The sequence below is a fragment of the Tiliqua scincoides genome, chromosome 10 (assembly GCF_035046505.1).
Source record: "Tiliqua scincoides isolate rTilSci1 chromosome 10, rTilSci1.hap2, whole genome shotgun sequence".
In the NCBI taxonomy this organism is placed as follows: domain Eukaryota; kingdom Metazoa; phylum Chordata; class Lepidosauria; order Squamata; family Scincidae; genus Tiliqua; species Tiliqua scincoides.
The window spans coordinates 17,971,243-17,993,333 of NC_089830.1; the positions used below are offsets into that span (position 1 = coordinate 17,971,243).

General features: G+C 44.8%; 2 protein-coding genes across 9 annotated transcripts in view; both read right to left on the minus strand.

The window, feature by feature from the left end:
• PUM1 (pumilio RNA binding family member 1) overlaps nt 1–18,806 on the minus strand; it is an 86,943-nt gene extending 68,137 nt beyond the window's left edge. For all 8 annotated transcript variants that reach the window (XM_066638288.1, XM_066638282.1, XM_066638287.1 and 5 more), the window contains exons 1-2: nt 18,726–18,806; nt 4,193–4,566 (exon numbers count right to left, since the gene is read on the minus strand). In XM_066638288.1, the coding sequence (XP_066494385.1) occupies nt 4,193–4,555 (363 nt within the window). In that variant the 5' untranslated portion in view covers nt 4,556–4,566; nt 18,726–18,806. The remainder of the gene's footprint in view (nt 1–4,192; nt 4,567–18,725) is intronic.
• A 2-nt stretch (nt 18,807–18,808) lies between these two features.
• The window catches only part of NKAIN1 (sodium/potassium transporting ATPase interacting 1), a 45,328-nt gene continuing 42,045 nt past the window's right edge, over nt 18,809–22,091 (minus strand). Inside the window, exons 6-7 of the mRNA XM_066638792.1 lie at nt 19,766–19,772; nt 18,809–18,961 (exon numbers count right to left, since the gene is read on the minus strand). Coding sequence (XP_066494889.1) covers nt 18,809–18,961; nt 19,766–19,772 — 160 coding nt within the window. The remainder of the gene's footprint in view (nt 18,962–19,765; nt 19,773–22,091) is intronic.

A 22,091-nucleotide genomic window follows, 5' to 3' on the forward strand; every position in this document is an offset into this window, starting at 1 on the left:
AGCAAAGAACAAAGTTATGTCTGTGCTTACTTTCAGAAGTTACACCAAAAATACAGGAGTTTTGTTCCTTACCATACTACTTTATGTGCAAAAGCCAACACATTTTAGGTAGCCATACATACGTTTATGATCATCAGAACCTTCTCTGCAAGGGACAGGATTTATTCCTGACCTTGCGCTGCTACCCTAAAACTGAAGGGCAAGGCCAGGAACAAACCACTGCAAGCTCCACAGGCGAGGCAGTTCCTAGCCCTCCTCTCTGACCTGAAGCTGGGGGAAAAAAAGAGAGGAAGGAGACTTTATTTCCTTGGCCAACACACTTGTGAAGGATTCCTTGCAAATGCAGCAACCAAAACCAGACTTTCACCCTTTACTTCTCCAGAGCCAGGGTGGCAAAACAAGGGCTGCAATGCTGTTTGGGCTCTACACTTGGTGACTGAACACCAAGATCTGCTCCCAGCCTTAGAGCTGGGGAAAGTGCAGAATCCTCTCAGCAGAACAGCCCCACTGGATCAGGCCATAGGCCCATCTAGTCCAACTTCCTGTATCTCACAGCGGCCCACCAAATGCCCCAGGGAGCACACCAGATAACAAGAAGACCTGCAAGGCTTTCTGGGAATTGTAGTTTAAGAACATAAGAACAGCCCCACTGGATCAGGCCATAGGCCCATCTAGTCCAGCTTCCTGTATCTCACAGCGGCCCACCAAATGCCCCAGGGAGCACACCAGATAATGACAGGCCGTTGCTCAGTGTAAGGGCTCTTGCTTTACATCAGGTATCTCTAAACTTTTTGGCTGAAGGGCTGCATCAAATATCTGGTACAGAGTCAAGGGCCAGGGAAAAAAATTAAATAATAAAATTTAAATAAATACATTAGAGATGGAACCTAGATGAATGAACGGGATCAAGTGTCCAGGATTTCTCCAAGCACCAACACAGTCCAAGAAATAAAGCACACACTTAAATGGAACCCCATTCCCCCAACCCACAAGCATAACTGGTTGTGTTTGGTCAACTGGGCCAGAGGCTCTTAGGGGATCAGAGGTTGGCTGCAGGCTGCATCTGGCCACCGGGTCAGGGTTTGGAGAGCCCTACTTTACATGCTGAAAATCTCAGAAAGGACCTAGTCAGTGGGGAGTGAAGCGCTACTTCTACAGCAAAAGTGGTCATGTCATGGACAAATGCAAAACTTTCTTCAAAAGATTTTAGACAAGAAGAATCATCAAGCTCAGCAGGAGGCAAACTGAGAAATTTGCATAGGGGCATATCCTCAGATCCAGAACAGTCTTTCCAAAGGGTTGCCTGAGACACAGTAAAGCTGTTAACTCTACACAAATATACCCAGGAATGAGTCCTACAGAATACAATGGGACTTGCTATGAGGAAACATGCATAGTCCAGCACCCTTATATACTTTTGGTATTTCCATGATTTTTAACACCTTTTTCCAGTATTTATACAACTGTTTTTTTAACAGCAGCAATTCAACAGTTGGGGATAAATGAGCTAGATATTCACAAGAAAGGCAACAACTTTCAAAGCAAAAGTAAGCAGGAGGAGAAAATGTGTTTTTGAAGTCGTTAATAGTCTCAGCAAGGCACAGCTATGACTGGTGTCATAGCAAACTCTGGCATTTCAAGATTTACCACTATGCCACTGTCCAAGTTCAATCTTTGGCACCTCCAGGTAGAACTAGAAATGACCTGACTAGAACTGTGCAGAACAGGAGCCCACCAGTGGAGACAATGCTGATCTGAATGAACCAATGGTCTTGGCAACTATACCACATATCCTATTACTCAACTTTCAAGTCAGGAGGAAGGCCAAGGTTCCCCACAGACAGGGCAGCAGCATATTCACCATGGCAGGAGTGGTGAGTGAACACATTGAACCCTTAGTAACACACAACTGTTAACCTTTACATTAACACACAAACAGCACACACATCTCATTCCACAAACAGATCAAGCAATTCAAATGATACAGTGAGAAAGAATTACCTTTTTTTATTATGCATGCATTCAAATGTTAGCAGCTCTCTTGCTATGATCACACACTTGCCTATTATTTTGCCAGGACAATAAAACATTTTGACGTCATTTTGGAGCTCTTGTCAAAAAACCAAGAGACTAAAAGTAAATTTTACTTTACTGGCAGAGAACTTCACAAATGTGTCTTCAGTTCACATTCTGTCCTCAACATGTTTAAAAAAAAAATATGCTACTACATTTTACAGAAGCACTGTGCATTTTACACCAGAAGTTGCAATGCTTTATAGCAGCAGCCTCCAAGCTGGAGACTGCTGTGTCTAAAAGAAGCCCTCCCATTTCCAACCGGCGCTTGCCATCCCATCACATTTCTTTCAAGCTAATTTGGGCATAGGGACACTCTGGGCAGTAGCATCTATTGCCCAGCATCCCAGAAGGCTATGCAGCAAGATGTCCAGGCAGATGTCACTGCCCAGAGCATCCCTGTGCCCAAATCAACTTGAAAGAAACATGGCAATAAAGCAGAATGGTAAGTGCCGATTACGGGGAAAGACTTTTTCCAAATCCCAATTCCAGCCTGCAGGCTGGGGTTTGGAGAGCCCTACTTTACAGTGGTCTGCTGTGCACAGACACATACACACACACCCCTCCGCAAAATGTGGATGTTCTGAAAGTTCCAACTTCCATACAGACAAGCTACCCACACTTCTCACTGGCTTAGGGAGGATGCAAAAATAAAATCTCTTCAGGGATGGTGATTTCAGCATTTATTAACCTGAAGTGCCCTTTAGGGGGGAAAAAGTCTCCACACTGTCTGCAAGGATGGCAGAATGCATAAGGAGCTGAAAGAAATGAACTGTGAACTTAGGAAGCACAAACAGGTCATACCTTTAGAATCAGTTTCACTGCATTTTAACTCCATTTTTCATTTTTAAAAGTTCCAAAGAGGTTTATAAAAAAAAACCCTTAACATACATGAAAATACCACAAAGAATCAAGGCAACAACAGTGTAAAGTCAGAGTAAAACTAAAATAAAATTATTTTTTCTCCTGAAAAAAATCAACAGGGAAGGAGTCTGTCTGGTTTTCCTTGTGAAGAAGTTCCACAGGTGAAGCACCACCACAAAGACAGGGCCTTGTCTGTGGTGGTGCTTCCCTTGTGGGGCCTGCCAATTCTCCATCAATGGCAGGCCAGAGAGCAAGGCCTCCTCCAATGATCTTTAAGGAACTGACAGGTTCATATGGGAGGAGGTGGTCCTTAAAGTAACCCAGTTCCAAGCAATTTAGGGCCCTTGACCCTTAATGCCTTTTACGCAGATAAAATATGGTGCTACAGCACCTCCCAAAAAATCCACAAAACAGGACACATCCTCTTCATATACAAAATTGTAGGCCCAAGCACACACATGCACAAAGATAAGCAGAAACTAGTAACAGCAAATCCGCTTCTCTCTTCCTATAGGTGCCATAATCAGAAGCCTTGCTACCCTTGCACCACTTTTATCAGAAGGAAAGGAGCAAGAGAAGCTGCAAGCATGCATTGCATTTTCCAGGTTCTACTGAAGTCTAGAGATGACCGAGGAGAGCACACTCCAGTGCTCTAGTCCCTACAAGTTCCCTAAAAGCAATAAGAAGCTTGAATTAGGTTGCCGGGTACTTTTTCTTTACCTAGTCAATTTTTTAAAATGTTTCCTGGTTACATATCAGAAAAGATTACTCAGCAAACTCCCTTCCTCAGCTGACAAGCATGTGCAGACACTAAAATGCCACCCAACCAGGGAAAGACAGTTCAAACAAAAATTTCAACTGAGGAGGAAGAGAAAAGTGGGCAGGGCATCGATCTGCCACATTAAGATTCGTCAGGCTTGAGTTAAGAATGTCTGTACGTTGATATCTCAAACAAGTAGCAGGTTTGAGCCTTGCACAATAAGGCCTAAGGGAAAAAAATGTGAATTACATGAGTGTGCACTTTGAACTGAGCCAGTGAAGAGATGGGGGGGGGGGCCTCTTACGATGCCACTGTGTGAAAAACAATTGCAAGTCCACGGCTCACAATTAGCAAGCAAACACACACACACACACACACACACACACACACACACACACACCCCACAGAGATTCAGGCTTTTCACATTTCACTGCATGCAGCAATCGCAGCCCAGCTTGGCTCACTTGCACAGCTCTGAAATATTTAACTTTTTACCTGATGCTCAGCGTGAATGTTATCCCCAGTAGGCCACCGATGCTTGCTGTTGTTATAGCTGCCGCCGCCACTTCCACCTCCCCCAAGCTGCTCGCCGTGCTGCCTCTGAAAGAAGTAATCCACCATAGCGTCGTCCTGGGAGCGGCCCGCAACCCCTATGGTTCCAGGAACAGGACTGGAGTGCGTCCCTGCTGCAAGGGCTTGGTTTGCAGCTGGCTGTTGCTGAGCCTGGGACCCTGTTCCAGTTGTCAAAACAACAGGCATGTTGGGATTAGCTGTATCTTGACTGTGCTGTTTCAGGTGGGGGCTGAAGGAGTCCTGCCAGAGCACTGCTTTTCTCTTCAAAACACACGCAACGCTCATTCCACCAACACCTAAGGAGACACAGGGTCAAAATGCTTAGACGAGCTGCTTTCTCCATCACCAAGCCATGCACCACATCTGGGCTTCCTGAAGTCAAGCCTCACCCCTTTCAGAAAAGGCTCTACGTTCTCAGCAGCGCTAACAAAATGTTCTCATTGCAAGTACTATTAGTTCAGTTGCATCGTGCTTTCGGATTGGGTAAAGATCTGTATTGAAGGTGTATCCTGCTGTAGTCCTTATAGCAACCCTACAAGGGCAGGGGGCATTAGCTTTGCTGGAGGACAAAAAGGTGGGGTATGCATTTCTGGAAGAATTTTAAAAATACTCCCCCCCCTCCATACAGCAGCTGAAGCTGACAGAGAGCAGCCATGCCAAAGGCCACCTAGAGAATTCATGTCAGAGGTGAGTTTTGAAACTGGGAATTCCTGATTTGTAGCTCTATCTTTTAGCCAATATGCTACCCAACATTCCCCAGTCACAGCTCTCCCATACACAGTGTTACCTTAAAATAAACCCACATTCCTTATATCCTTCCTCCATGGAGCTTAAGAGTGGCATGCATGCTTCTCTCATGCATGAACCTCTCACCCCACCCATCTTATCCTCACAACAGCCCTGTAAGGTAGGCTAGATGTCATGACGGTGGCTATCCCAAGGTCACCCAGGGAGCTTCGTGATGGAGTGGGGATTTCAACCCAGATCTCCTTGGAGCTGCTCCAACTCGCTTACCACTACATCACACTGGCTGTCAAAGTGAAAGTACTGCTTTCAAGTAAACTCAAGGGGGTGCAAAAAACTGTAGCTCAACAGTACATGATACTCTTTGTGTCAAGAAGGTTCTATGATCCATCGCTCACATCTCCCATTAAAAGAAACCTCACATGGAAGAACTGGCTGGGAAAACCCCTGCTGGAGACCTCAGAGATCTGCTGCCAATCGGTGGGCACAGTACTGGCTTAATGAACCAATGGCACAGTTTAAGGCAGCTTTACATGACTAGAAGACGGTGGTCTGGACACTATATCTCTGGTCCAAAACTCCACCCCAAAACTGGCCTTTAAAGAGAACTCTATAGAGGAAGCCTGTGATGTACAACAAAGAGTACTGTTTTTATTTAAAATAGACACACGCCTTGTGTCATTAAAGCTTGTTTCATATGTTAGATAAGAACACAGTTCTTAATTCCTGCACAAGCCCAGTTTTATTCTGCTGCTGCTTCAATAATGTATGGACCTCTCACATGCAAACCCACACTGTTGCCTTTAAGTTTGAAGAGGAGGTTGAAAAAGGTCAACATTTTTATCTATTCCAGCTGCTGTGAAATGGATATTCTATCCCTCCTCCAACATCAGTGCATAATTCATTTTATTTCGTGACTGGGAGAGGACCCCTCCAGTCCTGAGGCACTTCTCCTTCACCCCCACCAGGGGGTGAACAGCGCGATGCGCGCTGAGCATGCAGCTAGAGGCAAGGCTGTTCCACCACACTGGAGGCTGGTCCGGGCTTCTCTGTGCTCAGGGAGCCTGTGAGAGGCCTCGTTGTTCCTCAGCCAGTCAGGGGAGGCACAGGGCCAAGATGCAAAGGAGCACCAATTTCAAAAGGTGGCTGCCCTGCCCAGGGAGGGAGCGAGCCAGAAAGGAGAATCAGGCAGGGGGGAACCTGCTGGGCTGGCCAAGCAGGAAGCTGCCTGGCTGCTATATCTGGAGAGTGAGGTGGGGGGAGCAAAAAAGGAACTCCAAAAATTAAGGAGAGACCCCCCTTGTGATCTCCAGTGGGGGGTCAGCAGAGCTGACCCAACTCTCCTGCTTGCCCAAAGGCTTAGGCCAGACTGGGGAAGTCCAGGCAGCCCCTCCCCCCCAGGAAGTTCTGAACTCTGGCCTGCCCGCCTGAGGGGGAGGAGCTACCCATCTGGAACATGGAGCTACCCATCAGACTAACCCGAACATGGAGATCCCACTGGAGAATGGATATTCTATCCCTCCTCCAACATCAGGGCATCAATTCATTTTATTCTGAACCTTCCTAAGAGGTCAGTTAGAACGTAAGTCATGGTCAGCCCAAGAGAAGACTAGGACCCAGGTCTCCCCCACCCAAACATCCTATCCATGCCAGCTAAAGCTAATAGAACAAAACTGGCAAGTTCAGGGGTCCTTTCTTCCACCCTGCCAATACCTAGCCCATCCAGAACCTCCAACCCCAGCTTTCAGACCTGGCATGTCTCCAACTCAGGACTACAGCAATGCTTTCTGCTTCAAGACAATGCTTCTTTCCAAGTGTGGACTCTCCAAAGGATAAGCATTATCTCAAATCCCTAAGTCAGCAGTTAATGATGGCAAATGCTTTCAGATTAGAAAGTCTATTTCTTGATGCATCTGAGCAACTTTATTAAATCGTTCCTTAAATAGCATACACATTCCTGGCATGGGGATCCTTAAGGGCAAACTACACATTACACTTTTTTTTTTCTTAAAAGGCTGGTGCAAAGGCTTCCAATTTAATTGGATCAGCAGCACTGAGGGAGAGTCTAGCTTCTCCCCAGTTTTCTGATAAAATTCCCTTCCACCCAGCTGCAGTTAGCCTTTCAACCAATGTTACTTGGGAATATTAGAAATCAGGAAACCGGCATGCATGAAGGGTTAATGGCTCCTCCTGCCCTAAACAGATGGGGGCACCCCTACCCAGTTGCTTTTCAGAAAAGCTAATATTACTGCAAAATTCCCTCATGGGTCCCCAGCATGTGTCCTTTGATCCACTGCCCCTCCAGCTCTCCACTGGCCAACTCCAAACAATGGGAGCCAGTCTTGAAAGATGGTGATGTTCTAGATTTACAAGGAAGACCCTACCTTACGGATACTACAGATCTCATGCTATTTCCTCCCTTAACAGGCTGAATATAGTCTAAGAAGCCAGAAATTTGCACTGAGCAGTGCACTCAAAAATAAGTCACACTGTGTCCAAAGGAGCTCACTCTCAGGAAAGTGTGTATAGAATTGCAGCCTAAATGCTTGTGTTTCATACAGTGATTGTGAACCCTTAGGGTTGGCTGTCAAAAATTCAGAAACTGCCTAACTTGACTCTGCTGGCATGGCAAACACACACACACCCCCACAAAAGAGAAACAATGCTTTATATATTCATTTATTTTTAAAAAATACAGTCCAATGATGTGTCAGGCTATGATTTATATAAAGAAATGTCAATTACAAAAATGAAATATGAGTAAACCTCAGTTGTCCAGTATTGGTGAATACTGGCATATCACCCAAAATGTTGTGGCATGTCACCTATGACGCTCACGTCATAGGTTTGCCATCACATGTTCAACACACAATGCAGAATTGATGCAATGCAATTTTCACACAAACGTTGCAAACTTGTAATGTGGGAATGCTTAAGATCACCCAATGCACAGCATTTTTAGATGTATAATATCCCTCACTATCCACAGGGGTTTGGTTCTGCCACTCCCCCCCCCCCCGTGCAGATACCAATACCCATGGATACTGGAGTCCCTTCCTTACCTTTGTGCTGCAGAACTGTACCATTTGCATAGCTGCAAAGCAGTCTTCTGCACACCTATAAACCACTTCTGGGGTATGACCCTCCTCCTTTGGCCCTGGCTAGTCCCAGAATGCAGTGCATGACCTGGAAGTGGCTTACAGGAGCACAGACAACTGCTCTGCAAACCTGCAAACAGTGCTATTTTGCAGCATGAAGGTAGGGAAGGTTATTCTTACTGATTTTTAATGTTTTTTAAAGGGGCCCCCCTCATCCATGGCATATGCAGATAGTGAAATCCACTGATGCTGGACCTGAGGATAAGGTAGGTCCACTGTATGTCATCTTCTATATACATCAAAGGACGGACAACGTTAACACACCAAACAAGTTCAGTTTATTTTTCTATACAAACATACGTCATACACACATCTCCCTGTCAAGCACAGACTCACAACAAGCCTGGTTTTTACTGCCATGACTTTAGCATCAACAATCCTCCAAACCAAGGTCTGGCAAATCAGGAACATGCTACAGTCAGACATGCTGCCTCCCCAAGGCCACTCTGCCCTGAGGAGACCTTCAGGTAGACCTTCATCCACCTGTCTCCACTGCTCTTCCTCTTGCCTGATTTTGAAGAGGATGCATTGAGGAAAGGAGATGGTGAACTAGAGCAATTCCCAGAGATCTTGGGTAGGCCCTGTCCCTTTTCCATTTCAAGATTACTCTTAGTAGCTATCAGGCAACTTTGGTTAGCAAACCATGGCTCATGAATCCACTTCTAACTACAGCCTGAAAGTTTAGCTCTAGTTGCAGGATTCAGATCTGGCAACAAATTATGCTTCAGGCAACCTGAAAAAGGAGAAGAGAAATCTGCATGAGCGGAGAGGGGGGTGCCTGCCGCAGGTTCCTGATTCTCCAAAGCCACGGATTGACCTCAGAAACAAGGCTGGGACACAGATGGGTGGAGAAGGTCTGCAAACACATGTATCCACACTCACATCTAACCAGCGTCATATCAACACCTTCTTTGGAGGCCCTGCTCTGGGCAACACTGCCTTCAAAAATTAAATGGGTAGCAACCAGAAAGAGCATCTTTTCTGTGGTGTCCCAGAGTGTGCTACCTCCTCCCCAGAAAGTTTCTGCCTGGTGCCCATCCTGCTCAAGTCTCAGGCACCAGGTTAACATTATGCCATTTCTACCCAACACTGCATATATGCAACAGGGACCAAATGTGTACACCTGTGGGCTGGGCAAAAATGGGTTATTTTAACCTTCCTAAACTGGATTAAAAACTCCCCACAACTACCATGGATCCCAGCTGCTGTTTTACAGATATTTTAAGTTTTAGCAAACCTGAACCACTTTACAGTCAATGTTCTCTCAACAACTGTGGGGTCCCTTGTCCTGCAGGGTTTCCCTCCTTCCTTTTCAATTTACTGTACCAATCTGTCAGTGGCCCCCATTTACCCTTTGAAATGAATGGGAAAACAGAACGTCTTAGCACTTCAAACTAACTGGGGTCCACTCTGTCCCCGGCAGTTCCTCAAATTAGGGCAGCAAAAATAATTTACCCTTTCCTGTATCATAAATTCCATTCCTTATTGTCATGCCACTTTAAGTGCTCTGGAGTAGAGTTTATTATTATTTGTCTAATTTTTTTATGTACATTCCTGTGTGGACAAAGTAAGACCCATTACAAGGCACCGCAGGGGTCCATCAGAAAAGAGTTTTTTTAACCCCAGGTGCCCTACCCCGTTAACTCTGCTCCACGTTGGCTTTAACCTGACAAAAGAGTTAACATAGTGCAAACTTGTAACACTGATTTGTTACTGGTAATGTTATTTGGAGGGAACCCTATTAGGTTGTTGGGATATGTTGGACAACCTCCCATTATTTTCATGAGCCCAAGATTCAATGTGGGCATTTTCTGGTTGCTGTTTTGCCTCCCCACAGGGCTTTTGGACAGCCCAGTGTGGACTGCCTAATTGGTGGGTTGCACTGTTCCCCCAGGCACGTGTCACGTTTGCTTGTCCCTAACAAAACATGACAACGCCATGACTCTGGAGCAAAGATGCACCTAGTTTGCTAGGGTCCTCAAGGAAGACGGCTGTTCCTGTCTTGAATATTCAGCCACAGAAGCAAAGGAAAGAGGCAGGTGTCACATCTGCCCTAGAAATCACAGCAGCAATATAATCATTGCAAGCTTTTTATACACCAGGAACATGCAGTAGTTAGCTGCAGTATGTGTGCTCAGCATCCGGCAGCTGCTCAGAGATGCTCAGCTGGATGAGATACTGCAACATTTAATTTCTTACGGTTCAAAAATGTATTGTTATTTTAAAAGTTAACCTGTAATGTATGTTTAAAAAAAAAAAAAGAAAAGAATATGGAAACCAATGAACCCAAAGGGCATTTTGTATGTTCCTCTGTCTGAAGCTTGAGGGCACAGAATGCAGGGTCTTCATCATAGCAGGCCAGCTTAGTCCCTTCCCTCTAAGGAGTTTGGCAAATTGATGAAGATTGCCTTATTTAGGTAGACCTTGGGTGTGATCTGGCACCCCCTGAATGATGGATTTTTTTTTTCCTGGCTATTTGTTTTCGTTGTTACTGTGTTTTGTTCTTATGTTTTATGCTGCTTTGACAGCAGTCCAAGAACAACAAACATAGTTAAAGTAGAATTAAAACACACATAAGTTGCATCAAAAAGGGCCTTAAAGCTTACCAGATTGACCAACCTGACGCTAAAACTATCTCCAAATGATGGATTCTACTGCTTCAACAGAACACACTCTGTAATTAAATATAGCTGAAAAACTGTTTGAGGCCAGTTCACATGAACATATACATCCTTTGATGTCTCCACATTTGATTGTGTGCTACTGGATGTCTTGGAGCTGAACGAAGTGAATCAACTACACCAGAGGTTCCCAAACCATGTATCACAACCCCCTGGGGCATCACAAGGCATTCAATCGGGCATTGCAGGATACCCACTGCCCAGCAGGGAGACCACAACGCAAATAGCGGCAAGGCTCAGCACAGCAGGTAGAGCTCCCACGCACAGTTTTCAGGCACTTAGAAAAGCCCTCCCACCCAACATTTGTAGGGTCACTGCAGGTCTCCAAACCCAGAAGTGAGTGGTGGTGGTGTCATCACGAAACACAAAATGCACCTTTGCCATTTACATCTAGGTTCCAAGCACTGTGGAAGGGCACTACTGGCTGAGTTAGTTTGGTAAACAATGAACTACATTGAAAAGCATCAGGTTGTTTCCTAACAAAACGAATCTCAACTAAACACCACTGAAATCTATGAGGCAATAAGAAACTTCCACCTGTGCTGCTGGATCTGCGATCATTCACACAACATGCTAGTCATCAGCGGTGCATGTGGGACAGAGCCCTTCAACCATAACCTCCATGAGGATTAAGACTCACCCCCAAGCAACTTTTTCTCAAGGAGAGCCTTCCATTCATGTTAACAGAACAAAACGATCCTATTAACTGCAACTAGGATTGCAATCTAAATTAACCCATACTATACAACTTAACTATTTGTGGTTCAGAGTATCTTCTTAGTAACTTAGGAACAAGAGAACAAATAGGACCCTTTACTCTAATACAAGTACTACAGCTTCCTTCCAGTACAATCACTGTATGATCAAATGTTCTCTTTGTTAAACTTGAAGAACACACATCATCAATGAGCACTCCCCTCCCCCCACCATTTACAAAGACAATATTCATAGAAAACTGGTAAGCACAAGCTACATTACACATGTAAATAGGTGGGTAGAAAATCTGTCAACTTTCTCTGTTAACTGAATTCTTTTTCCAACACAGTACTTAAAATATCTGCCCCCCATTCCATCTTTTGTGATTCTTCTCATTCTGCATGCTGCCTTATGAAACACAATTAAACAAAATCATGGTGGCAACACCAAACAAAAATGCATAGGGCTTGCCCAAGCATAGGGCAAGTCATTCTCTGAAGTTCTAAATGCTTCGTGAAATAATGTCTTACCCTGCCATCTGAACACTGGGAGCTAGGCAGGCTTCCCTTGGAAAAGAGTTCTACAGAAATAGGAGCTACTGCTAAAAAGGCCCTGTCTGGCATGCCTGCTGACCCAGCATGTTAGATAGCAAAAGAAATATGGAACAGGGCCCCATATGATTATCTCAATGCATGAATTCTAAGAATACTCAACCACACATCCTGAGAGGCACTCACCAATAACTTCCAAGAAAGAAATTCAGAAAAAAATTTGAATGTGCAGACAGATCTTGTGGCTGTTTAGGGTACAGCCTTATTTAGTACCAAAGGAACTGCAAGTAAAGCAGTGCAAGACCTCACTCTGAAAGCCTTCCATTTTGGGAAACTGGGACTTCTCCCAATTAGCCAAAACATACTTGTAAGAACGAAGCAGGGCATATTGAATGCTTTGGTAAACCCAGGGTTTGGAGTAGGGTGGGGACTGGAACAATTACATGAATGGAAAAATTAGCTTATGAGCAGACACTACAAAAGGATCCTGCTTTGCTTTCATAAAAGGAGACCATTATTGAAATTGACACAAAGCTAACAACCTCACTAACAAAAATAGGCCTCCTAGACAGCTACTGGATCACCTAGATTAATCAACTGACATTTTTGTTGATAATCTACTGACTAAAAAATTAAAAACAGCAGTCCTATAATATATAAATATTTTAGAGATATGGGGCTATAACATCCCCTCTGCAGCTCACACCAGCGTAACTACAACCATAGCACAGTACAAAAAATATTCCCACTCAGAATGGCAAGTCTGTGCAGTGAAAGAATGTGTGCCATAGGAATTTGTGGGAAGATTTATTCGAAGGGCCAATGGGGTCCTAAACAGCCAAGCCCATCTCCCACCCAAATGGGACCTGTGACACATATGCCCTGTGCCAGTTGAATGTACCAAAGAATAAAGTACATGAGCCTGCCTTAAGATAGAACTGGTACTAGATTATCTACATCCTGGACAATTGTGTCCTGGACAAATGCATTCCAGTCATTGGCACCCCTGGACATTCGTGCGTGCGTGCGTTACGCACCGTGGTCATTTGCATCACACTATAACTGGGCAACAAATCCTATGTTATATATCCAAAGCCTCTTATCTCTCCCCTAACCTTATCTTTCCGTTTCAAAAATAAAAGCGTATATCTACAGGGACACAAAGAACGGATGCAAATGTCCATTACCTGGACAAATTTGCCCAGAACACAGTTGTTCACAACACAATGGTCCAATCACTACCTAGAACCATATGTGCCTAAATCTTTCCAATATAACCACAACCTGGCCAGCTGTGACACTGTAGATATTTTTCAGTAACCAGAGACACCTTTAAATGGCTTTCCTGTTAACTAATTTGTAATTCTCCTTTTTCAGCTTTTTGTCTATTGTATTTTTTTAAATAATGGTATTAATTTGTACCATGGATTTAAAATAATATAATTTAAATTGAAATAACAACAACATGTTTTAAGATTGTCCATACACAGATTTGGACTTGGCTGTGGGTTATTTTGAAGGTTTTAAAAAAAGAAACTGTTTTCTGCAATTGCCAGGGGTTTGGTTTCTAACATTTGGAGTTAATAGTATTGTTCCCGGTCAATCCATCTATCCAAGAATGCAGCAGCCTCATGATCACAGACTTCCCATGAGCAGCACGCTGAAGGTGACAACCTGGAGCACCCTGCAATACCAATGGTCTGTGATGGCAATTTTAGTTAGTGAAAATGGCAGACAAATGCTTCGATAAGCATCTACCTGGAAGGTTTTGTGTATCAGGGAACAAAGAAATCCCAAACATAAGTGTTCTGAGGTTCCTTGTTTCTTCTTTAAAAAAAGAAAATAATGAAGACAAAAGGATTGGAACAAGGCTGGGAAATTTAGAAATTGGCTGGTGAAGTGATTTAAAAGTTCAGTGCTAGAATCCAGAAACCTGAATTCTCCTTCCAGCACTGGAGCAGCAGCACACCCCATTCAGGTCTGAAGCAGGAGCAATTGGGCAACAATGGGCACATGTCTAAGCAACTCCCTCTTGCCTCCATCCCATTACTTTTAAAAAGTGCAAATTTGAGAACCCTGGTTTTGTTTATACACCACACTTACGATTTTATAAGCAATTTGTGCACGTCCAAAGCACTTCACAAGCCTGCGCTCGATGCAACCCTGAAATCTCCTTCCAAGGTAAGTCAGGATTATTATCCCCATGCTGCAGATGGAGAATCGAGGCAGCACTTGAAGAATTGAGCTTGCCTAACACTATCTACTGAGTCGGCGGCAGAAGATCTCAACTGGGACAGCCCCCATTTTGCTGCTCTTTGCCAGTACACTGTACAGCAGTTTCACAGATGTTCTTCCTGCTTCCAAATGAGTTAACATAGCTACATCTAAACACTTCCTTGCAAGAACTGACAAGCTGTATAGAACGGTTAAAATGGCACATTAGGACTTGCAAAGCTAGGGTTCAAATCCCACATCAGCCATGAGACCCACTGGGTGACCTTCGACCAGTTGCTTTGTCTCAGTCTGGTCTACTTCACAAGGCTGTTCTAAGGATAACATGGTGGGGCAAGATTGGGACAACGGGGGGGGGATAAGATTGGGACAACAAATGTCATCCTGAGCTCCTTGAAAGGATGGGATAATGTAAAATAACAGAACTGTCACTTTCTCCTTGGTACATTAGCAAATGGAAATCATGGTCAGGCATCACCCAGTTATCAGTATTACTAAGAATTCCCCAACCATCTGACTTTCATCTAGCACACTGTAAGAAAATCCCAAAATGAGTAATCTTGGTAAATTTTTGAAAGGGCATAGGGCAATAGCATCATCGTAAGTTTAAAAACTCAAGTACTTGCAAGCAGATCAGTTGCGCGTCAAGAGTTTCCAAACTTCTGTGACCGCACTGAGCCCCCACCCACTCATGCGCACCTGAGGGATGAGACCTCTTACCACACATCAGGCAGTTTGCTCATTTCAGATTGCCTCCCCTCTCTAAAATGGTTACAGAATATCTTGTCCACATACTTTTGTCCAGGCTCCTGCCACTGCTGGAAGATCAAGACAGCTGCAGTGCACGGAGGTGGGGGCCTAAGAAAACCCAGACAGCACCACTCCATCCCCACGCTCTAAAGCAGGAGAGACTCCCCATGTCAACCTTCATACAAAACACCCTGCTCCCAAGGTAAAAGGCTCTATTAGGATGTCACACAGCAGTGGACAAGTGCTAGCCAACCTAAGCTCTTATTAATTTCTTCTTCACCCAAGCCAGTGCTAGAACACCCCCGGGAAGCAAGTCTAGTTCAAGCAAATCTTGATCTACAGAAAATCTTTTGAACTACAACAGGATGTTCAAATCACATGACCACCATCACTGCTGGATTCTCCACCACAGTTGCATTCCCAAATTGCTTTTAGATTTCATGGTCAATTTCTTGAGAGCGCTCCTCCTCATTTACAAAACTAACAGCCTGCGCCTGGTTGTTATAAAAGGGGCATGCAAACCTACAACCACATTATCAAAAAGGGGTAAACACACCCACCTGGGTGTTGTCCTTACTACAGATTAACAAAAGTCATGCAGACATGGCACATAGCTTCCTTTCCCTTTTTCCAAAAATCAGGAGCACCTTTAAGTGAACTCACATCAGTTAAACCCATTTCTGCCCAACCCACAGTTGTACTCATTTGATCCCTGTTGCATATATGCTACATTTGGCAGAAATGATTTAATAAGTGGGTGTAGATGTCGCATCAGTACCCAGAACAGCAAATTTTAAACTTCTGTAATCTGAATCCTGTACGGGCAGTTACTGCTGGTTATGGGAATTTTTACTCCAGTATTAACTTGAAAAATACCAAATCCTATGTACACTCACTTTAGAGCCCTTTAAACTCAATGAGATTGACTGCTGAGTTAACTTGCACAGAACTGAATTGCAAACACTTCTAACTCTAGACATCATTTGTTGTCCCCACTGATTCTGATGTTCATGGTCTACAAACAGGATCACATTCCAAAACAGACAACATGTGCTTAAACCCATCCTGGCCTGAAGAAATGCTCAATTCTGCAGGGCTGCAATGTTATGCACACTTACCTGAGAGTAAGCCCCACTGAATACAGCGGGACACACTGCACAGTAAACAGGCACACAATCAGATCTCTTAATCTACTTTTTTTGGTGGCAGTTGTAAAAAACATCACCTTTTCAACATGGCAAAAAAAGTGTTTAAATTAAGAACACACGGAACTTTCCAAAAAGCTTGCCTTTCCGAAGGGGGTCACATGACCACAAAGAACCACCCCTCACGCCCCCCACTTCCCCTCTGTAACTTTGTCTAACTTCAAGACTGCTCCAACAAAAACTCAACTCGAGGCTAGAATAGCCGTAGGCCCCAGGAGGGAGAAACCAGAAACCTCTTTGCAAATAAAAACATTCTTCTCCCCCCCCCCCCCACGAACAATAGGAAAATGAAGCAAGGAAGGAAACCTATAAGTATTCTTGTAACTCATGTGAAAAAACCCAGAACACTTTTTCTACCTTCCAGCCCCTGAAAAAAAAAACTGCCCCTAAAACAAGTCCAATGGCATACAACAAAGACAAAACACAGAGAAATATTAAACTTGTTGTGAACCAGATGCAAGAATTCCCAAATGGGGAGGCCAACCCAGAACCCACCCACACACACAACCCACTCCAAGTTTCATCTTATAACCCCCCATCCCCAAACACACATGCACACAAAGTATACACACAAAGTTTTAAGTCACGTACACCATTTCCTGTACAAACTGCTCAGAAAAATTTTAATTACAGTACATATATATATATATATATATATATAATCTAGTGGTTCCCAAACTTTTTTTTTTTCAACTGGTGGCTCTCCTGACCAACTGGACCATTAGACACAGCTCCCTATTGGGTTACAATCCTATACACTATAGGACAGTCGGTTTTCCATGAGGATTCCGCAGCTCCCGGGCTGGTTTCCATGGCTCTCAGTTTGGTCACCACTGGTATAACCTATGAAGATCATATTCATCCCCTCATTCTTTACTTATTCCCCCATGGGGGGGGAAGAGAATAGTCCCCTTCCTTCCCTGCCTTTCCCCAGTTCCTTAAATACACACAAGCATACACAAGGAAGTCACACAGTTTGGGAGCCACCAGTATAATCTATGAAGATATTTATTCCCTCTCTTACATTACTTTTCCTCCCCCCATTCCTCCCCTACCTTCTCTCAGTTCCTTGCACACGCACACAACATGAAGCTACTCACTACTCACAGTTTGGGAACCACTGATATGAAAATCACATTTATCCTCTCTTACTTTTTCCCCCCATTCCCCCCTCCTTCCTTACTTTCCCCCAGTACCTTAAACACACAAGCCAAGGCTCACTGTTTGGGACCCACTGGTATAATCTATGAAGATTATATTGATCCTCTGCCTTACATTACTTTTTTCTCCTCCTTCCTTGCCTTTTCCCAGTATTCTAAATACACACACACACACACACACACACAACACACACACCAATTCCTTAAACACACACACACACACACACACCCCAGTTCCTTAAACACATACACACAAACACACCCCAGTTCCTTAAACACACGTACACACAAAAACACACCCCAGTTCCTTAAACACAAATACACAGAAATACACCCTTTTTTAAACACATGTACACACACACAAATACACCCCAGTTCCTTACACATGCAAAAAAACACCCCAGTTCCTTAAACACACTTACACATAAACAAAAACACACCCCGGTTCCTTAAACACAAATACACAGAAATACACATGTTTTTAACACATGTACACACGCACAAAGACACCCCAGTTCCTTACACACACACAAAAACACACCCCAGTTCCTTAAACACACTTACACACACACAAAAACATACCCCAGTTCCTTAAACTCATTTACACACACAAAAAACACACCCCAGTTCCTTACACACACACAAAAACACACCCCAGTTCCTTACTTACACACACACACACCAGTTCCTTATACACACATATACATACAAAAACACAGCCCAGTTCCTTATACAGACACACAAAAACACAGCCCAGATCCTCATACACACAGAAACACACCCCAGTTCCTTATACAGACACACAAAAACAAACCCCATCGCATCCTCACATCTGCGTTGTTAAATCACACAGCATGAAGCTAAGCACCTGAAATGAGAAATATGTACCCACCTGGCTACTGAGAAATACTCCTATTTTAAGCCCAGGCAGCTCCCTCCCCAGCCCCTCCCCAAAGGTTGGGGGAACATACACACAGAGCCCTTCCAAGGCAGGGGGCTGGGAGGGCGGGGGGAGGCCCGGCTCCTGGTGGTCCAAGGAGGGGGTCCCTGGGCCCTGCTTCCCCCCCCCCCCGCTAGGACAACAATAGAGGCCTTGCTTGGACTGGAAAACATGCACAGGAACAAAAGCGGAGAAGAGCCTGGCAGCCCAGCCCGCGCAGGGCCCACTTCGGTGGGGCCTGGCCGCCACGACCCGGCCTGGCCCCCCAATATGGCCCCAGCACCGGCCTCCCCAGGGTGCCTGCTCCCGTTTGAGCCCCCCCTAGGCCCGATACTCACGGGCGGAGCGGTAGGATGAAGATGGATTTCAAAGGCCCCCCCTCCCCCCGGCCTCTCGCTCTGGCTGCCGCTCCCCCTGCCTTTCACTCCGACAACATGGCGGCCCACTGGGGAGCTCGGGGCGGCGCGCTGCATTCTGGGGAGCGTAGGCGCTGCTGGGCCCGGAGTCCTCTTGCTGCTGCTCCTTCGACGGCTGCCACACGCATGCGCGGGAGTCGGGGATGGTGGGACCCAAGCTGGGCAATAGTCAAGCAAAAAGTATAGGAAGGGGGCACTTTGAGGGTTTTGGAGGGTGAAGAAGATGGTGTTCTCTATTGAAAACGCATGCACAATAATATATGCGCATACACAAAAATAAATCAATATATACACAAAAAATGCATGTCTGTGCACTGGGTCAGCATTGCCAACTTTTCCCCCCAGCATTGCTCCTGTGCTTTCGATCAGTACTGTATCGCTAGGGGTGAGTATTGCCAACTTTTTCCCTGGCATTGCTCCTGTGCTTTGGATCAGTACTGTTTTGCTAGGGGCCACGTTTTTCCCCCAGTATTGCTCCTGTGCTTTCGATCAGTACTGTATTGCTAGGGGTCAGTCTTGCCAACTCTTTTTCCTTGGCATTACTCCTGCACTTTGGATCAGTGCTGTATTGCTAGGGGTCAAGTTTTTCCCCCAGCATTGCTCCTGTGCTTTGGATCAGTACTGTAATGCTAGGGGTCAGTATTGCCAACATTTTCCCCCCAGCATTGCTCCTGTACTTTGGATCAGTGCTGTATTGCTAGAGGTCAATCTTGCCAACTCTTTTGCCCTGGCATTGCTCCTGCATTTTCCCCCCAGCATTGCTCCTGTACTTTGGATCAGTACTGTATTGCTAGGAGTCAGCATTGCCAACTTTTTTACCCAGTGTTGCTGCTGTGCTTCAGATTAGTATTGTATTGCTAGGGGTCAGTATTGTCAACTTTTTTACCCAGTATTGCTCCTGCATTTTGGATTAATCTTGCCAATTTTTTTCCTGGCATTGCCCCTGTGCTTTGAATCAGTACCATACTGCTGGGGGTGTTAAAAAAAAAAGCATAAAAACACAAAACACCTCTTTTTTGGTGTTAAAATATCCAAATGAAAATACAAGGCATCACCATTTGGGTGTTCTAAGATGTTTTCAGGAAATTGAAAGATATTACTTCTTCAGTTAGAAATAATACAGTGGCTATAGACATACTGTGGCTTTCATGGCTGGAATGTCCAATGGTCCAATTAAAACTGTCCAGGCTTGAAGGTCATGGTGGTCCAATAAAGTGTCTTTTTCCTGACCAAAAACACATGCCTAGCAATCAGCAGAACTTAGAACTCTGCTTTTCTCCAGGGAGGGGGAACAGAATGGTGATCTCTGGATGCTGGAACCTTTGAAAATGCCCTCCAAAGAAACATCAGGCAAAAGACATTGTGTTGGACCATGGCCTTCAAGCCCAGACACTTTAAATGGACTAATACTGTGCCTGCATCTGCTGACACTATACCACCTATATCACCTACCTAGTTCATTTTAAAAGCAATTATAATTTATTAAAATGCACCATTGAAAAAAAAATTAACAATTTGCTATTTTAATAAATAAATTTTAGGGAAAAAAATATCACCCACAAAAAACACTCCTATGTACTGCCAACTGGGACATTTTAGAAGGAAAAAAAGCCCCGCCCCCCAGTTTAAGAACATAAGAACATAAGAACAGCCCCACTGGATCAGGCCATAGGCCCATCTAGTCCAGCTTCCTGTATCTCACAGCGGCCCACCAAATGCCCCAGGGAGCACACCTGATAACAAGAGACCTCATCCTGGTGCTCTCCCCTACATCTGGCATTCTGACTTAACCCATTCCTAAAATCAGGAGGTTGCGCATACACATCATGGCTTGTACCCCATAATGGATTTTTCCTCCAGAAACTTGTCCAATCCCCTTTTAAAGGCGTCTAGGCTAGACGCCAGCACCACATCCTGTGGCAAGGAGTTCCACAGACCGACCACGCGCTGAGTAAAGAAATATTTTCTTTTGTCTGTCCTAACCCGCCCAACACTCAATTTTAGTGAATGTCCCCTGGTTCTGGTATTATGTGAGAGTGTAAAGAGCATCTCCCTATCCACTCTGTCCATCCCCTGCATAATTTTGTATGTCTCAATCATGTCCCCCCTCAAGCGGGGGGGGGACATGATTTTCTAGGCTGAAGAGCCCAAACGCCGTAGCCTTTCCTCATAAGGAAGGTGCCCCAGCCCCGTAATCATCTTAGTCGCTCTCTTTTGCACCTTTTTCATTTCCACTATGTCTTTTTTGAGATGCGGCGACCAGAACTGGACACAATACTCCAGGTGTGGCCTTACCATAGATTTGTACAACGGCATTATAATACTAACCGTTTTGTTCTCAATACCCTTCCTAATGATCCCAAGCATAGAATTGGCCTTCTTCACTGCCACCGCACATTGGGTCGACACTTTCATCGACCTGTCCACCACCACCCCAAGATCTCTCTCCTGATCTGTCACAGACAGCTCAGAACCCATCAGCCTATATCTAAAGTTTTGATTTTTTGCCCCAATGTGCATGACTTTACACTTACTGACATTGAAGCGCATCTGCCATTTTGCTGCCCATTCTGCCAGTCTGGAGAGATCCTTCTGGAGCTCCTCACAATCACTTCTGGTCTTTACCACTCGGAAAAGTTTGGTGTCGTCTGCAAACTTAGCCACTTCACTGCTCAACCCTGTCTCCAGGTCATTTATGAAGAGGTTGAAAAGCACCGGTTTCTGTGTCATGTATGAAAATATAAGGCTGCCCATGTCTATTTTAGCCCAACAGGTCCCATTTATCCTACCCCAGGATGAAGCTTGCCAACTCCCCCCCCCCCCAAGTAGATCAGGATTCCTGACCCTTGAATGGTGACATGACATGCAGGAACTCAATAGATGAAGACATGCAATTCCCCTCCACATATAAATTCACTGATGTATTTACAGACCCAGGAGCAGTGACAGGAAAAAAGTTGGCAATACCAAGCCAAGGCATAAGAACAATGCCAGGAATAAAGTTGGTAATACAGGCACAAGGTACAGAAGCAATATCAAGGGGGAGGGGGGAAAGGGGGCAAAACTGATCAAGGCACAACAGAAACAGCAGAAAAATAAGTTGGCAAAGTTCCAGAACAATGCCTGAAAGAGTTGACAATAATCCAAAGCACAAAAACCATGCCAAGGAAAAAAGTTGGCAGCACCAACTGCACAAGTGCAGTGCCCAAGAAGACATTGGCAACAACATCCTGCATACCCTTAGCACAACTGGGCAAGCTTCTCAGTGTTACTGTTGCTTAAAAACTA